General features: G+C 34.3%; 1 protein-coding gene and 1 long non-coding RNA gene across 3 annotated transcripts; both read left to right on the forward strand.

Moving 5' to 3' along the window:
* Nucleotides 1-10,542: 10,542 nt before the first annotated feature.
* On the forward strand, nt 10,543-12,027 carry LOC129321667 (uncharacterized). The gene is made up of 3 exons (XR_008596059.1): nt 10,543-10,596; nt 11,225-11,293; nt 11,747-12,027. It is a non-coding gene; the product is annotated as an uncharacterized LOC129321667 (long non-coding RNA).
* A 4,016-nt stretch (nt 12,028-16,043) lies between these two features.
* Nucleotides 16,044-19,616, forward strand: LOC129322830 (uncharacterized). 2 transcript variants are annotated; one of them, XM_054969244.1, is made up of 4 exons: nt 16,044-16,409; nt 17,554-17,851; nt 18,407-18,457; nt 19,090-19,616. In XM_054969244.1, the coding sequence occupies exons 1-4, from the start codon at nt 16,099-16,101 to the stop codon at nt 19,480-19,482; spliced, it is 1,053 nt and encodes a 350-aa protein (XP_054825219.1). In that variant the 5' UTR covers nt 16,044-16,098; the 3' UTR covers nt 19,483-19,616. The 2 variants fall into 2 exon arrangements, with proteins under 2 accessions (XP_054825219.1, XP_054825220.1); XM_054969245.1 differs by lacking the exon at nt 18,407-18,457.
* Nucleotides 19,617-19,945: the final 329 nt, after the last annotated feature.

Genomic DNA, 19,945 nt, shown 5'->3' on the forward strand with positions numbered 1-19,945 from the left:
AATTTCTTACACTATGCTGTGACCCTCTCCTTGAATTTACATATTCTTACCCCATTCCCCTTATCTAGTTCCTATTTGGCCAAGGCATGTATAGATATTGAGAGTTAAAGAGGATGGCCATATAATAGACTTCCTATACTTAGTGCCAGATAATGTTATAAAGGTAGACTTGTTTAAAATTTTCATACTGAAATAATATGAGGCAGGTTGGAATCAATGTTACTATTTCTATTCATTTTCCATTTTCTTCCTTCAGTAGGTCAAAGGCATCTTTTATTGGTGATCTAAATTTTTTGTGGTGAAGCCCTCCCTTTCCTTGAGTTTTACATTTCTTTCAGCTTAATCGATCTCCCCTTAGCCCCTCTCAAAAGTAAATGTTGTGCTCAATTTAGAAAAGGTAAAAGTTCAATTTTATACCCAAATCAAAATAGTGGCATAACAATGGAAGGATCTTGTTGCATGTCCAGCTGACTCGGGTAGAACTAATCAACATGTCTTATCATATGTCATAGCACAACCCCCAGCCCCTTATGCTGGCAAATGTGGTGCTAGCACTTGTCCCCTCACAGGCCCACGTGCGACTTTTTTCATAGTAGTACATGGGTTATTCTTTATCCTATCAAAGAGATATTTTAGAACCTTCTTAGAAATTGAGCCCCCAACCTCTCCTATCTTAGTAAAGTTGTAGCCAACCTTAATACCATTGGGTTATACATATAGGTTACAGAAGCATGGAATATCTCAGAGGAGTGAAAAAAAATGAAAACAATTGAAAATAATTCATGTGCTGTGAAATAGGGCAATATGCCATAGCTTGTGCATGTTGTGTCACGGCATGTTTCTCTTTGTGCCACATATCGCAACTTAAGTGCCATGTGTTATGGCTTGTTAAATGAAATTTAGTAGATTATACTATTATTTGATAGCAAAATTAAGGAACTTTCGACGCATCCCGATTCTCCATTTGACTTCTGAATGACGTGATCTAGGTGTTCACGGGAAGCTTTTTATATAGACTAGCTAATGGCATGGGTTTTACTTTTAAAAGAAGTCATACTAGAAAATTGGATACCCAAATATATTTTAACGACTTTTCACAATTTTCACACAAAATGGGTGTCCAAAACTCTTAACATGTGCCAAAAGCCTTTCCTAACACTTAGATCATGTTCATTGGACTTAAGGATTATCAGTATAACACATCACACACACTTAAATCACAGTATAACAAAAATTCACTCCTCAACCCTTTTTACTAAAAATATAAGGGGAGGTAAATATCCATTGTATTGCATCAAAAATCATTATAATATGTTTAAAACATCATTTTTACACTTGTATTAGTATTTTGGCCCTATAAACATATACGTCTCAAGGCCTAAAATATAAATCAGACATTTGTGATAATAAAATAGTGTAAGTGTGATGACATGTAATCTAGAATTGGCAATGATATTTTATTACTTAGAACAAGTAGATATAAGAAGCATACTAAAGGATACACAAATTTCTAGGCCTCGGTAGCTTTGTCCCTCTTAGCACCATAGCTAGAGCCTAAAAAGTGTTAAAGAAGAGGGGTGAGTCTTGCCACTCAGTAACCAAGGTAAAACCTACCCCATGCAATTATATATCAATTGTAAACCAAGCATATGTATATGAAAACAAGTACTTAAACATACTCACACATATCATAACTCTCAGTTCTCATTATTAACAACTTTGTCTCATACACTAGGTACATTATCACCATATTCTCATATATGTGATCATGACCCCTTTTTCATGTGATTTGCCACAACTCAACATATGTGACATGTTATATATTTATATAGGCATGTCAACCAACCTTATATTCTTCTTATTTTTTTAGATTGAAATCGTGGGCTATAACACTAATTAGGGCTCCGTTCGTGTGACTGGACTACCTAAGCTCACCAATTGTGAGGCGTGACTCGGCCAAAGATCACATGACTCACTCTCGAACCACGACTTCCCCCCATTATCAAATCTCCAGGGTGTCTTATATTCTAGGCTATTCTTCTTATTGAACTAGTAGAGAAAGCTATGTTCTAGTCTTTCGACAAACTATGGGATAATTTCTCAACAAACTGTGGGATAAGACTATACCCCCATGTACTAGAGGAAAGCCTAAATATCGTATGAATTTTTTCTACTCCTAATCCTAGGTGAATTTCTACCTACTAATCATGCCATATTATGATACTCAACCATTTTCACGTTTTCATTTTCATTTACTCATTATCACAATAATCACGTTGTGCTCATGACTGTGCGTTACACAAGTATGCATTCTTATGATTTTCTCAACATTATTCTTACTTATCTCAAAAATTCATTTCTCATTAACACACATTTATCTCAACACAACATCACATATATTTTTCCCAAATACTTATGCATATTCATAATTCAAAAATATCTTGATATCACATTTGCACTTTAAACCAAAAATAACGTTATGCGCATTCAATTTTCATACACTTATTGAAACTAATGCATGCTTTCATATTGAAAATCAATCCATACATGTAACATTCATAATTAAGAATCAATTAACATATAACTATCCAAGACAGGGTTCCCCCGATTACCTCAAACCTTTAAGAGGTCAAAGGTTTACCCCTTAATATAATAGCTTTCAAGCTTAAATTCTCAATCAAATAGGTAACCAAGAGCCAAAACTACAATCAACCAAGTTGAATTTAATCAATATTACCAACTTAAGCATTAAACCCTCAATCTTCACTTATAAATTGCCCAATATTCATTTCATAAGAGTTTGAGCCTATCCCTTAAATTTATTAATTACCTTTAGTCCCTAATAACATTAATAAACTATTAAATTCCCATTAATGACATCACAATCTTCTAACCACCCATAATAAATGAAATTTTTGAATATTAATGGTGCCCAACAACCCAAGACATCAAAATTCATTTATACTGGGTTTACATATTCTAAACAACTCCTATTAACTCCATTTGAGTCAATAGATTTAGACCTATAACCTATATGGATTGAAATCATCATCCTCATTCAAACGCTAACTCAAATCCTTGAGAAAATGGAAGAGGAAAGGCGAAAAAGGGTTTAAGAATCTTATCTTGGATGATTTGGAGCTTTAAACCTTCTCAAATCTTCTCCTAGATCGTGCCTTAGCAGAGAAAATTCATGTCTCATCTGTTTTCCTTTTCTTCTCTTCTGTTTTTTGCATCAAATCATGACTAAATTCTGTAAAATTAGCATCATGCGCCGTAGCGCTTATCCCCATGTAACATCCCAATTTAAATTTTAATAGTTAATTTGGGTTAATAAAAATTTTGAAAAGTATTATTAAATTATTATTATAAAAAAAAAGGTATGCCAAAAAAAAAGGAAGAAGAAGAGAAAACGAATTTGCTTTCGGCGCCGCATGAATAGTAAATATAAAATAATAATAAAAAAAAGGGGGAGAGAGAAGAAGAAATAATAATAAAAAATGTGTGGGACCCACTGAATTTTTATAAAAACTCACCTTCCTTCATTTCCTCATTCATTCTGCGCGCGAGCTGAGGCGGAGAGAAGCGAGTTGCCGGTGCGAAATATCTAAATTTTTAAGGTAAGAGTTTTTAATAGGATATTTAGGGTGTGATTTTAAGCTTTTCAAGACTAAGTAAGTGTTCTAAAATTTTTTCTTAGTCATCCTTCTTATTTAGTTTCTGAGTTTGTAGTGGTAGAAAATTTAAGATCTGGAAGAGGGATGAATTTATGTTGAATAAATATGATTTTTGAGGTTGTCAGTAGTATAATAAATGTTCTAGAGTATAAATTTATTGATGATCTTTGAATCTGTGGCTTATGGATCAAATTTTAAACTAGATCTGAAAATATATGTTGATTTATTGAGGTTTAGATGATTATTTGGGATGAGAAATGAATTATTATGGTTATAGGATTATGATTCTAAACTAGAGACTTAATTTTTAATTTTTGAGTATTTTAGGTACGAATTTATAAAATAAAAAGAAAATTTTGATAATAGAAATTAATTTAGAAGTTGATTTTTAGATTATTAATGTTTATTGATAATTAAAAGAGGAGTTAAAAATTTTACTTAATAGTATTAACTATAGATTTGTATTAAGATTGAGATTAGGAATTATGTTATATTTTTAATTCTATTATTAGAATTATTTTATTATTTTCAAAAATTGAAACTAATATTTATAAATAATATGTTATTTGTAGATTGTATTACTGGTGAAGATTGTGGTGAGAGAGAAATTTTAAGGAATAATTTATTGAAAAAGCCACAAGGTAACCATGCTTTTAATTTATGATTAGTATTACTTCATGTTCATTGGGTGATTATTGAGAAAATTATAAATTTTTGCAATATTATATAATTGTGCAATATTATTATAAATTTATTTGATTATTGTGGGAGGTGTTGGGAGACTTGCTATTGTTGTTGTATTTATGTGCCACGTGGTACGCCCCTATTGGAGCTCAATAGGTGGTTTGTAAGGGCTGGGCTAATCTACCTTTGGCCGGGTAATTTAGCACCGAGTGAGGGCTACGGCTCGAGGTTAATGGAGGGATATAAGGATGGTTGTTTGTGTGTATTGTAATATTTCTTATATTTGTTGGAATTATATTATTTTTAATTTTCACTTAATAAGTACACACTTAACTGTTTGTATACACTATCATAAATTGGCTTTGGTTACTGGGACTTTTGAGTCTCATTATGTGGTTAACAATTTTCAGGAGAAGAGCCACGAGTGACACGTGGAGGAGTCCCAGAGGCTTAGTGGTATAGATCCACTGTCTCTTTTGGGTATTTAATTTATGATTTATAATGTGTTATATTGCCAATATTAGGGCTTTTTGTTTATTGTCAATTATATGAATATATAAATGTAATCATGTCTTTCAAACTATTTATATTTTTGGTACAATTTGGATGACTGTAATTTTAATATTTGGTTTACTTTGGATTGGTTAAAATGGCATGATTATAAGGCCAAATAACTGGCTTGTGTTGAAAATTGACTAAATTGCTTATTTTACTTGTTGGGAGTATAAGGATGGACAAATGTGATTTAGTTTACTTGTTGGGAGTATAAGGATGGACAAATGTGATTTAGCCTAATGGCATGTGGGAGGTAAAAATTTATCTGAAATGTTATAGTGTGTGAGTTGAAGCCAATTATAAAATATTTTATATCGAAATTATTGATATAAAAATGTGTTGGGTGGCTGTAACCCAACTATGGTTGAGTTAAATTATTTAAAAAAAAATTTAGTGTGTTACAATTTTTGGTATCAGAGCTACATGTTTCAAATTCTTATAAATTATGAAATTGTTATACATTAACCTAGTTTATTGGCAATATACATTAGTAAATCATAATACTTCTCCATTATTTTTCTTGTCTTGAGATTAGTGTTAACTTAATTATGTGACTTCCATCCTTTAGGAGGGGAGAGATGGTGTCCAAAACTAGGAGAGGTGGTGAAATTGCCGGTGATTCTATAGAGCCAATAGGAAATGACATACCTTCACTGCCACAACCAGAGCCCACACAGCAACAAATCGGGCAGGGCGAGCCTATACAGTCACAACTAAGGCAGGATGAGCCAACTATGAGGCAAATGATGGATTTACTATATAATCTTAGTGACCGCATGAAGAGACAAGAAGAAGAATTGGCCGCTTTAAGACAATATAAGGAGAATTCCAACCGAGAGGGAAATGGCCAACAAGAAGGAAGCCATACCAAGGTATTTAATGCGAGCCAATCTGCTGATAAAGGCTCACCTTCCTATTCTCACCATGAGACTAGTCCGAAGAATGTGAGTCTCCACTCTGACCAACAGACATCCACGATCACAAAGATCTGGAGTACTTTTCGTAAGTTTAATCCTCCTACTTTCGATGGAAATCTTAAGCCAGCGGTGGTTGAAGAATGGATAGATCAATTGGAGAGTATTTTTCGTATGGTTGTGTGCACTTCTAATCAAAAGGTGCAGCTGGCAATATTCCTACTACAGAAGAGTGCTAAGAAATGGTGGGAAACATCAGGACCGAAGGATGATTCCTCTCTTACTTGGGAAGATTTTAAAGCCATATTGTTCGAGAATTATTTTCCTACTGCACTGAGAGCAGAAAAGGAGGCTGAGTTTCATGCATTTCGTCAGGGTGATCTAGATGAGGATGAATTTATTGAACAATTCTCAGAATTATCTAAATACTCTACTTACCTCCAGAAACATGAAGACACGGAGTGGATGGCTGAACGATTACTAGAGAAGGCGAGGCCTGATCTAAGGGAACAGTTAGCCCCTTTTGAGATCAAGACATTCAGTGAGATGTGCAATAAGCTTCGAATAGTTTCTCGGAGGAAGAGAGAGGCTAGATTAGAAGCTGATAGAGAGAGGAGGAAAGAACCTCATGGGAAGCCCCCTATCCACACCAGACCCATTGGTGGAGTAGAGAAGAGGAGCAGTCAAATCTTTGGAGGCTTTAGAAATCAGAAGAAGAAGGGCTACTATCATAAGGGCCAGAGCTACAGAGGGAATCAGAGTGGAAGTCAAGGGTCCTATAGGAGCCCAGCTACCTTTAATCCTACTCCTAGTGCTGCTAGTAATCAAGCATGCAGTAAGTGTGGGAAGTTTCATTCTGGTGATTGTTGGGTTTGTTACATCTGTCAGAAGCCTGGTCATATTGCTCGATTCTGCTATCAAACCAAAATAGGGGTAATGATCAGAGACCTACAGTACCAGCACGAGTGTATGCCCTCTCTGGGCCAGAGGCTGCTAATAACCCTAATGCTATCAGAGGTATAATCCGAATCCTTGATAATGATGTTTGTGCTTTGTTTGATTCGGGTGCTACACACTCTTTTGTGTCTGATGAATGTGTGAAAAGATGTAAATTGCCTGTGTGTACCTTACCTTTTGATGTGAAGATTTCTACTCCTGCTGGTTTGACTGTAAGGACTGCTAAGGCATGTCTAAATGTAGAGGTTGAGTATGAGGGTCGAAAGACCACCATAGACCTCATTTGTTTGTCTTTGTCTGGGATTGATGTTATTGTGGGGATGGATTGGTTGTCTGCAAATGGAGCTGTACTTAATTGTCAGAAAAAGAGTGTGTCACTCTCAGCTCTTACTGTAACCCCTATAGAGTCCCAAAGTCCTATGTTATTGTCTGCAGCTCAAGTAGAACAGTGTATAAGAAAGGGCTGTCAAGCTTTTATGATTTTCTTCTCAATCAAGGCAGAGATTGAAGAAGGTGTAGATCAGATTCCAGTAGTGAGAGAATTCCCTGACGTCTTTCCTACTGAAGTGATCGGTTTGCCTCCAGAACGAGAGGTTGAGTTCTCAATTGAGCTCGTACCTGGTACGGGGCCTATTTCTAAGGCACCCTATAGGATGTCTCCATCGGAGTTAGCTAAGTTGAAGAGACAAATTGAAGAGTTGTTAGAGAAGGGGTTTATCAGACCGAGTGTATCGCCATGGGGGTCACCGGTACTGTTTGTGAAAAAGAAAGATGGAAGCCTTAGATTGTGTATTGATTATAGACAATTGAATAAGGTAACCATCAAGAACAAGTACCCCTTACCTCGAATTGATGATTTGTTAGACCAATTAGTCAATTCAGCGGTGTTTTCTAAGATTGATCTAAGATCAGGGTATCATCAATTGAGGGTTAGAGCAGAGGATATCCCTAAAACTGCTTTTAGAACTAGATATGGGCACTATGAGTTCCTAGTGATGCCGTTTGGGTTAACAAATGCCCCAGCTGTCTTCATGGATTATATGAATCGAATCTTCAGGCCTTATCTCGATGAATTTGTTGTAGTCTTTATTGATGACATACTTATTTATTCTCGAGATGAGGTGGACCATGCTAGACATCTTAAAATTGTTTTGGAGATATTAAGAGAGCACAAGCTCTATGCCAAGTTGAGCAAATGTGATTTTTGGCTTAAAGAAGTTAAATTCTTAGGCCATGTTGTTTCAGAAGAAGGGGTAGCAGTGGACCCTAGTAAGATAGATGCAGTGATGAAATGGGAGCAACCTCGAAGTGTGACAGAGATTAGGAGTTTCTTGGGTCTTGCAGGCTACTATCGTCGTTTCATTAAGGGTTTTTCACAAATTGCAATGCCCTTGACTAAGTTGACCAGGAAAGATGCTCCATTTATTTGGACGAACGAGTGTGAAGTTGCCTTCCAGGAGCTGAAAAAGAGGTTGACCACCACACCGGTGCTCACCTTACCTGTTCCAACTGCTCCTTATACCTTGTATACTGATGCTTCTAAGAAAGGTTTAGGTTGTGTATTGATGCAGGAGGATCGAGTAGTGGCTTATGCCTCTCGACAGTTGAGACCTCATGAGGAAAATTACCCTACTCATGACTTGGAGCTTGCTGCTGTGGTATTTGCCTTGAAGATTTGGAGGCACTATCTTTATGGTTCTTCTTTTGAAGTCTTCAGTGATCATAAAAGTTTAAAATATTTGTTTGATCAAAAGGAGCTCAACATGAGACAGCGCAGATGGATTGAGTTTTTGAAGGATTATGACTTTGAGTTGAAGTATCATCCAGGGAAAGCTAACGTAGTCGCCGACGCTCTGAGCAGGAAGCTTGTACATACTGCTCACATGATGGTCAGAGAACATGAATTATGGAGTAGTTTTCATGCAGTAAATGTAGAAGTAGTCGAAAATCGTTTGGCTGCTCTACATATTACTGAATTTGAGAATAATTTTTGGGAAGAAATTAGAATTGCGCAACAGAAGGATGATTATTTGAATAAGATTAGGGTAGAGATTGGGGCTGGAAAGGCTGAACATTTTGATGTGACCGATGATGATGTCGTAAGATATAAAGGTAGAGTGTGTGTGCCTAATGATACTCGATTGAAAAATATCTTACTTGAGGAGGCTCATCAGAGTAGATATACCATTCACCCAGGAGCAACTAAGATGTATCATGACTTAAGACGTGGTTGGTGGTGGCCAAGGATGAAGAGAGATGTAACTGAACATGTAACTCGTTGTTTGACTTGTCAGAAAGTCAAAATTGAGCATCAGAAACCAGCCGGGATGCTACAGTCTCTTGATATTCCAGAGTGGAAATGGGACAGCATTTCTATGGACTTCATTACAGGATTGCCTAGAACATCTTCTGGTCATGACACTATATGGGTAATCGTAGATCGACTCACCAAATCAGCTCATTTTCTGGCTACTAATATCAAGTATTCTCTCGAAAAATTAACTGAAATCTACATAAGAGAAGTGGTGAGATTGCATGGAGTGCCGACAAATATTGTATCTGATCGTGATCCGAGATTCACATCAAACTTTTGGAAGTCATTACAGGAAGCCATGGGTACTCGTCTGAGTTTTAGCACTGCTTACCACCCCCAGACCGATGGGCAAACGGAACGAACCATACAAACTCTTGAAGATATGTTAAGAGCTTGTGCCATTGAGCTTAGAGGTAATTGGGATAGTCACTTGCCATTAGCTGAATTTGCCTACAATAATAGTTTTCATTCTAGCATTCAGATGGCACCTTATGAGGCATTGTATGGAAGAAAATGTAGATCGCCACTGTGTTGGACAGAATTAAGTGAGAGAACTGTTTTGGGGCCGGACATTGTTGATGAGACTACCCAAAAGATTGCTTTAATCAAGCAAAAATTACTCACAGCTCAAAGTAGACAAAAGAGTTATGCGGATAAGAGGAGAAGACCGCTTGAGTTTGAAGTAGGTGACCATGTATTTTTGAAAATCTCTCCAGTAACTGGTGTTGGAAGAGCTATTAAGGCTAAGAAGTTGACACCAAGGTTTATGGGGCCTTTTGAGATCTTAAAACGAGTTGGACCAGTAGCGTACCAAGTAGCATTACCACCCCAAATTGCTGGAATACACAACGTATTCCATGTGTCACAACTGAAAAAGTATCAACCAGATCCTTCCCATATAATTGAACCCGAGGAAATTGAACTCAGGGAGAATTTGACATTCAGAGCTGAACCAGAAAGGATTGTGGATTATAAGGACAAGCAATTAAGAAATAAGACCATTAGATTGGTTAAAGTAATCTGGAAGAGCACAACTCCAGGTGATGTTACGTGGGAGACCGAGGACAGTATGCGACGTGATTATCCTCGTCTTTTTGATTAAGTGAGTAGTTAATAGTTATTAATTTTAAATTTTGAGGACAAAATTTCTAAAAGGAGGGGAGAATTGTAACATCCCAATTTAAATTTTAATAGTTAATTTGGGTTAATAAAAATTTTGAAAAGTATTATTAAATTATTATTATAAAAAAAAAGGTATGCCAAAAAAAAAGGAAGAAGAAGAGAAAACGAATTTGCTTTCGGCGCCGCATGAATAGTAAATATAAAATAATAATAAAAAAAAAGGGGGAGAGAGAAGAAGAAATAATAATAAAAAATGTGTGGGACCCACTGAATTTTTATAAAAACTCACCTTCCTTCATTTCCTCATTCATTCTGCGCGCGAGCTGAGGCGGAGAGAAGCGAGTTGCCGGTGCGAAATATCTAAATTTTTAAGGTAAGAGTTTTTAATAGGATATTTAGGGTGTGATTTTAAGCTTTTCAAGACTAAGTAAGTGTTCTAAAATTTTTTCTTAGTCATCCTTCTTATTTAGTTTCTGAGTTTGTAGTGGTAGAAAATTTAAGATCTGGAAGAGGGATGAATTTATGTTGAATAAATATGATTTTTGAGGTTGTCAGTAGTATAATAAATGTTCTAGAGTATAAATTTATTGATGATCTTTGAATCTGTGGCTTATGGATCAAATTTAAACTAGATCTGAAAATATATGTTGATTTATTGAGGTTTAGATGATTATTTGGGATGAGAAATGAATTATTATGGTTATAGGATTATGATTCTAAACTAGAGACTTAATTTTTAATTTTTGAGTATTTTAGGTACGAATTTATAAAATAAAAAGAAAATTTTGATAATAGAAATTAGTTTAGAAGTTGATTTTTAGATTATTAATGTTTATTGATAATTAAAAGAGGAGTTAAAAATTTTACTTAATAGTATTAACTATAGATTTGTATTAAGATTGAGATTAGGAATTATGTTATATTTTTAATTCTATTATTAGAATTATTTTATTAGTTTCAAAAATTGAAACTAATATTTATAAATAATATGTTATTTGTAGATTGTATTACTGGTGAAGATTGTGGTGAGAGAGAAATTTTAAGGAATAATTTATTGAAAAAGCCACAAGGTAACCATGCTTTTAATTTATGATTAGTGTTACTTCATGTTAATTGGGTGATTATTGAGAAAATTATAAATTTTGTAATATTATATAATTGTGCAATATTATTATGAATTTGTTTGATTATTGTGGGAGGTGTTGGGAGACTTGCTATTGTTGTTGTATTTATGTGCCACGTGGTACGCCCCTATTGGAGCTCAATAGGTGGTTTGTAAGGGCTCGGGCTAATCTACCTTTGGCCGGGTAATTTAGCACCGAGTGAGGGCTACGGCTCGAGGTTAATGGAGGGATATAAGGATGGTTGTTTGTGTGTATTGTAATATTTCTTATATTTGTTGGAATTATATTATTTTTAATTTTCACTTAGTAAGCACACACTTAACTGTTTGTATACACTATCATAAATTGGCTTTGGTTACTGGGACTTTTGAGTCTCATTATGTGGTTAACAATTTTCAGGAGAAGAGCCACGAGTGACACGTGGAGGAGTCCCAGAGGCTTAGTGGTATAGATCCACTGTCTCTTTTGGGTATTTAATTTATGATTTATAATGTGTTATATTGCCAATATTAGGGCTTTTTGTTTATTGTCAATTATATGAATATATAAATGTAATCATGTCTTTCAAACTATTTCTATTTTTGGTACAATTTGGATGACTGTAATTTTAATATTTGGTTTACTTTGGATTGGTTAAAATGGCATGATTATAAGGCCAAATAACTGGCTTGTGTTGAAAATTGACTAAATTGCTTATTTTACTTGTTGGGAGTATAAGGATGGACAAATGTGATTTAGTTTACTTGTTGGGAGTATAAGGATGGACAAATGTGATTTAGCCTAATGGCATGTGGGAGGTAAAAATTTATCTGAAATGTTATAGTGTGTGAGTTGAAGCCAATTATAAAATATTTTATATCGAAATTATTGATATAAAAATGTGTTGGGTGGCTGTAACCCAACTATGGTTGAGTTAAATTATTTAAAAAAAAATTTGGTGTGTTACACCCCACGCACTACGGCATGTGTTATAGAGAAGACAACTCTAGCCTGACGGCCCTATACGCCATGATGTATCGCGACATATGGCATAGAAGTTTTTTTAGCTTATTTTTCTCCACTTTTTGGTCCCTAAATGACTAAATTTGACTTTAGACCTAAATTATACCTGAAATTCTAATTAAAAATACTTATTATTCTCACCTAATCATATACCACTTCAACTTACTTAATTATCTTAATTAAGCTTAATAAATCATGAAATTAAAAACCGAGATGTTACGTCACCAGTGCCTCCACTTAATAGACACTCACATAGAGAATTAGCTTTATAAATCATGCCTGTAGAATCGAAAAGTGATTCATCAGCACAAGAGGTACAGATTCCTATTCTAGATGCTACTACTGAGATCATAACTGTGTTGACTGCTTCTTTGACAACTAATAAAGGTCTTAGAAGATTGATCATGTCCCTAGTTTTGACTTTATCGTCTGAGAATGATAAGGAAGATCAAAATGTCTCATTGGTATTATCACTTGCATCTCAGAGAGACATGACAAGCTTAGGAGTGTCCATAGCCACACCCCAGACATCAGAGCGGTTGTAGTTTTCTAAATCATCACAGTGGAATGAAAGTTCACCTACAACATCTTAAAGGATAGAAAATATCTCATCCACTTTTGAAAGGAGTCATGTGCCTTTATCTCAAAGGAATGATCATATATCCTCAACATCTCATATAACTGATACCACCATAGCTTTAGAATTAAAGAAGCCATACGTGTCTTTGTCCTATAAAGTTGATAGCATCAGTCCATCCCACAAGATTGATGCTACTATGCCTTTTACTTCTAGAAGTGTTGTGTTTGTCCTAGTAGCATCTTGTTTACATGAGAACCTTGGTCAAACATTTGAAGGACCTGAACCCACTTTCTTACTTTGAGAGGATATGATTGTATGCCTGCAGCATCTCAAAGGGACAACCTTATAAGCACAATATCTCACAGGACTAATATTGGCTTAGGTCCAACTTCAGAGAGGATATACCTCTCTACAACATCTCACAAAACTGAAAGAATTAGAGCGCCTTCCCAGCTTGGAGATGCTTTGCCTCCAATGGTATAGAATATGCCTGCAAGTTCAGAGAGGTTATATATACCTGCTACGTTTCAAAGTATGTATAATCGAGACTCAATAATTTCAATAGATGAATTTTCCAGCCAATCTGTGGCCATGACTTTGCCAACATCTTAAGGGATATAAATTATGATACATAGCTTAATGTTTCTCTCTCATCCCTCTTCCAAATTAATATAATTAGGTATTGGTTTTCATCGGTCAATTTTCGCCCTTATCTTATTCAAGCATCTAGGAAGATCACGAAAGAATCAAAAATAAAAAGAATACTTGCTGCTTAAATAAATGCTCATGTTAAATATTATATATTATATGATAATCACCAATATCAAAATAAAAGTTAGAGATACAAGTTATTTGAGCAAGGCTTAAATAATGTTATCCCTGATAATATAATTGTCTCGGCAAAATTTTGAGCCCATCAAGAATACCACTCAATTCAACAGCTATGTAACTACTAAATTCAAGAGTTGTCATGGAACCTCTCACACAGGTGCCCATTTAAGCCTTATATTTAGTATTGGCAACAGGCAATGTTGTCTTTAAGATTAACAAAGCTGTCAACTTCTAATCTTGAATCAGTCATCCACAAGTAATCTTGTATTTAGGGAGAGACTAATTGTCTTTGAAATTGAGAACCCTTCCCCAACTTTCCTTTGGTTCTTAAGAGTAGTCTACCTCAATGTCTTCCTCCTCCTGTTAGAAATATTTTGAACTATGTGGCTTTATATTATAATAAGAAAATTATGAACAAGAAAATATATGAATATTTCCAAATAATGTTATGTAACATTTATAATTATCTAAAATATAAATATAATGGTTATCTTAACATCAGTTCGTTTACATATTTCATAGATATACCAAATTAAAGTTAACCACAAATAAGTTGATTCTCTTCGTACCCTCAAATGCATGAAAAATCCATAGTGTGAGCTAAATTGAGAATTAGGATTAAGGAAGAATGACCCTTTTTCTTTCTTAAAAAGAAAAAAACCATGGAAGTTTAATGGCCACGTCTTCAGCTTCAAGCATGGCCGGATCTTCTACTTCAATAAGTATGTTTCACACCTCCAGCAATAAAATCATATCAGCGACATTGAAGTGGGTGAAAAAAGAAGGGGATAAATGGAATTACATTGTAAAGTTTTGAATGAATAGTTTAATTTCGGCAAAAAAAAAAAAAAGGGAACGAAGAGTTCAATAATGTTTGCAATGAATATAAAAAATATATATATTGATTTAGCAATACAAGAGTTTTAAGTATACATTTGCGTTAAATACTCATTGAGAGAAATTTGCCGTTAATGTAGTCCTAATTCACTTGGCTCATAAATAATGGATAATGGCATAAAAAAGGAGTAATTTTAAAAATTTAATTTACAAATATACAATAAAACAAAATGTATTGAATTTTTTATTTCTTTACATCAATTTAAATAATAAAACAATGGGAGAATGGAAAAAAAAAAATGCTACCAAAAGATGAAAATGATAATTTGGTACTGCAAAATATGATAATTATTTTATAGTCTTAGAAAACTTATCTAGCAATTTTTTTTTGTGCAAATGACATATTAGTCCCTTTTTAAAAAACCAAAAATGAGTTACCACTTTCTTTGGGAAAGGACTGGTTTTTTTTGTGTGGAAAATTACTAAAACAAAATAACAAATTATAAATTGCTCTATGTAAATTTTTTATGTAAAGTCTAACAATTAAAAATTAGTTATCAATTTTTCTTGAAATATGATATATTATTTTCTTGGAGAAATGATTAAAATGAAATAATAAATTACAAATTTCTATGCGCAAATTTTTATTAGTGAAATCCAACATATTTTACTATTTTCTTTTGTGAAATGACTAATTTTATTGTTGAAAAATGATTAAAATGAAACAAAATTATAAGTTGTTTTGTGAAAATTTTTTAAACAAAATATAGCAGTTAAAAAATCAATTATTATTTTCTTTTGGAAAATGACTAGATTTCTTAAGAAAAATGATTGGAAAGGAATAACAAATTATAAATTGGTCTGTACAATTTTTTATTAATAAAATCTAACAACTAAAAATCAATTATTACTTTATTTTAAAAAATAATTAGTTTTCTTGAAGAAATGACTAGATTGAAATAAAAATATAAATTAATCTGTTCAAATTTTTTTCAAAAGGGTAGAAAAGTCTTTTTATATTAAAATTAATTGACACAAGTCTCTACAAACTAAAAAATAATTATTATATTTCATGATACGTAATTGTTATTTGCATATTTGAGAGCATTTTTCTGTTACTCTCCCTTAACCCAATTTTTGATTATACTGTGAGTCCATTTTTAATAGAGTTTAAAGTATTATTTTCCATGAGTTATAAATAATACATATTTTGATTTGTTAATACATACGGATGATAATATTATGGTGATATATTAATGTTGATTTTTCCTAACATAGGAGACTCAAAATTAAATTAAAAATTAGAAAAAATGAAACCTTTCATCCTTTAAATTTAACTTACTTGAATTTTCAATCATCAAATTTTCAAATCTTCATTACTATGACTATAGTATAAAGTATCCTTAAAAACCAAAATTGTCCCAGCTAAAAATGTGTCTAATTTATTGTCTGAGACCTTGCTGCGGGCCGATTGCATCGCGCAGCGAAGGCAGGAACAAAAATGCTATGCATTTATCCTCAGAGGGTTTCCAGTTTCTGCCCTCCAACGTTCCAAAAACCTTCTTTTCAATCGAGGTTTTCAGTTGCTCCACCACAGACGCGCAATGAAGGAAGTTCCGATTACAACGACGTCGCCTATGATGACAATTTTGGTTCGGAAGATGACATTCTTCACGCAATTTCTGATGCAAAATCGAAATTTATTACCAGTGCTAAAAACCCATTTGTAAAGCACTGCCTCAAGCTCCGCAACGACTCTTCTTATCGCCGTTATCATGGTTCAGTTCTTGTTGTGGGTTCTACACCTATAAGGTTGGTCGCTATGCTAACGCAGTCTATTTCTAAGTACTTACGCTAGTTGACAAGAATGCAAGGTGGCGAACTTGCTGTTATCCATTTTTCTCGTTTTTTCTTTTGTTTCTTAATGTAACGAATTGGATTCTTTTCAAGGCTTGTATGCTGGAATTCAATTCTCTTGAAATAATGGGCTGTTTCTTTTTATTGGACTTTCTGATAAAGAGGCAGTCTGTCGGAAATTTTATTTGTTTATCTCCTTCGGAACTTTTTCCGGTGATGCGGCAACAATTTATGTTTCCTCAATTAAAATGCTCTTTTGAGTTTCACGACCTTCAAATTTCCGGCCTCAGAAAGTGTTTTGTAGACACACACACACACACATTATGATTATGATGGGTATCCGTTAGCTAGGAACCTCGTGCGGCTGACTTTTGGAGCATACTATAACAGATAACATTGTCAATTGATTATTAGTTATTTAGCTTGATCTGTTTATTGTGATACAAATTCACTCTTAGTCCTAATCTTTAATGGGTATGAAGCATTGTGGTATTTAATTATTCTCCTACGGTGGATGGATGAACATTATATATATATATATATATATATATATCTGTGGCTCTTGGAAAGAACCTATTGCTTTGATTTCTCACATGTATTCGTTTTTTCTGACATCACTATGTATCCTTTTCTTGCTACAGTCAAAGACTTTTTAAGAGTTACAGAACTATGGCGGCAAAGTATCATGTAGGGTGTCATAAGTGAGCTCAAATAGCTCTAAATCTATAAGATGTTTGCTTCAGATTTGAGCCTTCATTAATCTTCTTGAAAAGGATAAGCAATGTAAATGCATATAGAAAATTGCATTTTATAGAGTCACTGGAAAACAAAGAAAATATCTATATCCATTGCAAAGAGTGACAGTGACCATTTGCTGCATACAAATTCAATTCAATCCCTCAGTTGGGAGGAAATTTAATTTTCTCAAATCTAATCAAAGAAGATCCTGAAATTATTTGTTTGAGTACCCTTGCATAAATGTTCTTCACATTGTGAAATCTGTCTATCACATATGCTGTTATAGATAGAATTATTTCAAAGATTGAATTTATGAGAATTGAGAAGACTCTCTGGATGAGAATAAAATTGTTATTTGCAGAGAAATATACAGGTTTCAAGAGTCATCGCAAGATAAAAATATTAAGATGGATAGTTTGATTCTGCCTGATAAAGCTGAGATTCCTGAAGGGCTTGATAAATGCCCAGCTTTGATTGTCCGTGTGAGTTCTACAGTGATGAAAAAGATTGCACGGCTGCAGTCAACTGATAGTCTTGATGCAATTGCCCTGATGAATATCCCTACCAGTTTCGTCAGTTTAGATGACAATCAAGAGACAGCAGATTGTCAGAGGTGGTTTCCATTTCCTCATAGGATTTTAGTCCTTGAAAGGATTCAGGTGAAAATTACTGTCCCTGTTAAATTTAACCATTTGGTCTTGGTGGGTTTGTTTCTTCCTGATTTTGGGAGCATGCAGTTCGTCATGCTTCTGTTAGTGTTTTCTTCCCCTTGTGATTATTATTAGTGCTTCTTCTAGAAAGCTACTTGATTAATGTAGGCGCCTTTTAGAGACAATATTAAGGAAGCTGCATAGGATCGACCTTAAATACTGAGTTATTCTACAATGTCTAATTTGTAGTCAAGTCCATATTCTCATGTAGTCTTGCTTGAGAGATGAATGGAAAGTTCCTATTTCCTAAGTTCAAATTTCATTAGCAAAAGGAGAATTTATATTTTCCTCATTATATTTCGGATATATAGGTTGATGAAAAGCTGAAATAAATTATGATTTACTATAGTTGCCACTTGCCAAAAGGGGCTTGGGGTGGACTAATTTTTGGCAGTTTCATCTGCTTACCCTTTTGTCATTCTTGCAATTTGCAACCACTTTAACATGTCAATGTTGCAACTTAAATGAAATATGCATTCCTCTTAATAGAGTTGTTCCCTGCAGGATCCTGGTAACCTAGGTACATTACTCAGATCAGCTGTGGCCTTTGGTTGGGTAAGGACTGCATTGTAAACCTCAAATCATTCTCCTCTTCCACCCACCCAGGTCCTTTTTCTTTTTTAATAAAACTTGTAATTTCTCAGTGCTTGCTGTTTCAACCCTGTCATCTTGGATGGTCTCTGATTCATATAATCGCCAGCTTAAGTGTATAGGAACTCATTTTTGATAGACTGGATACAAGTTACATCAACTCTTGTTGTTAGTGAAGAATCAACTGATTTTAATTTGTTTTTGGTAGGCTTGCTTCCATAGTTTCACTTTTCAAACAAACCTGCGCTTATTACCTAGAAATTAGAATAAAAAATGACTTGAATATGTGAAACTTTAATCAACAATAAGACAAGTATTTTTATTCTGCATCAAGCTCTAGAATGTTGCTCTCATTCTTCATCATAATTAGGTGATCTACTGATCCATTGGCATTAACAGTCTAGGGAATTCATTATAATACTATCCAACTCCCAGTTTAGTCCTCAGTTAAGACTTCTTTCTCTAGCATGTATTCCTGTTTCATAACTCATCCGTCTAAAAAAAATTGTTTTCTAGCATCGTCTAAAAATGTTGTTTTCTAGTATAATTTTTAATACATCTTAGAAGGCTTGAATTACATGGTTATTGCTCAACAGGATGGAGTTTTTCTTCTTCCCGGCTGTTGTGATCCATTCAATGATAAAGCTCTTCGAGCTAGCCGAGGTGCGTCCTTTCAGTTACCCATAGTTTCTGGCAGTTGGGTTCATCTGGAGTCTCTTACAGAACAATTGCAAATGAAATTGCTGGGTGGCCATCCAGATCATGAAGGGGCAGCAAAGCCAGTTAGTCGAATTTCTCCGAGCTTCTGTGATTCTATATCTGATAAGCCTCTATGCTTGGTATTGGGCAGTGAAGGAAGTGGTCTCTCAGAGAAATCCATGCAAGTATGTGAGCTCGTGAGCATTCCAATGGCTGGAGAATTTGAGTCCCTCAATGTTTCAGTTGCTGGTGGGATTTTCCTGTATATGCTACAGCCAAAGTGTAGATGATCATTCATGTTCTCTGTATTAATTTCTCACTTTTTGGTTCATGATTTAACTTGGTCTCAGGATAGTATGTAAAGTAAATGTCCATTTTCTTTCTTGCTCTCATCCAAGGGGAAATTTTGTACAGCAAAGTTAAATTCCCCTCGCTACTTGACTATTTTTTCCCTTTCTTTGATTTCCTTAGGGGACATCCCCCCCCCCCCTCTTTTTTCTTTTTTTCTCTTTCACTAAAGTTTATGCAAGTTGAATTTTAGAGTCTTATCAAGATCTAGGCAGGCATAGCAACCTCATTCATATTTTTCTTGATATCATATTAAAAATTAGTGTATTTTGGTCTTTCTTAATGTAATTCATAATATTTTTTTTAAATGCTCTTAATTAAGAGGATAATTGGTTGGTAAAAAAAATGAAGAGGATAATTTATATTATTTCTAAATTGAGGCATCCTATCAAATAAAAATAAATA

Source organism: Prosopis cineraria, unplaced genomic scaffold, assembly GCF_029017545.1.
Source record: "Prosopis cineraria cultivar Desert tree isolate PC_DT_omini unplaced genomic scaffold, ASM2901754v1 PC10, whole genome shotgun sequence".
Taxonomy (NCBI): Eukaryota; Viridiplantae; Streptophyta; class Magnoliopsida; order Fabales; family Fabaceae; genus Prosopis; species Prosopis cineraria.

Excerpts from the sequence above, each read along its gene's own strand:
- LOC129322830 (XM_054969244.1), top strand. The coding sequence starts at position 16,099 with ATGCTATGCATTTATCCTCAGAGGGTTTCCAGTTTCTGCCCTCCAACG. Across the intron at positions 16,410-17,553 it reads GTGGGTTCTACACCTATAAG|AGAAATATACAGGTTTCAAG; the intron begins GTTGGTCGCTAT and ends TGTTATTTGCAG. Across the intron at positions 17,852-18,406 it reads TAGTCCTTGAAAGGATTCAG|GATCCTGGTAACCTAGGTAC; the intron begins GTGAAAATTACT and ends TGTTCCCTGCAG.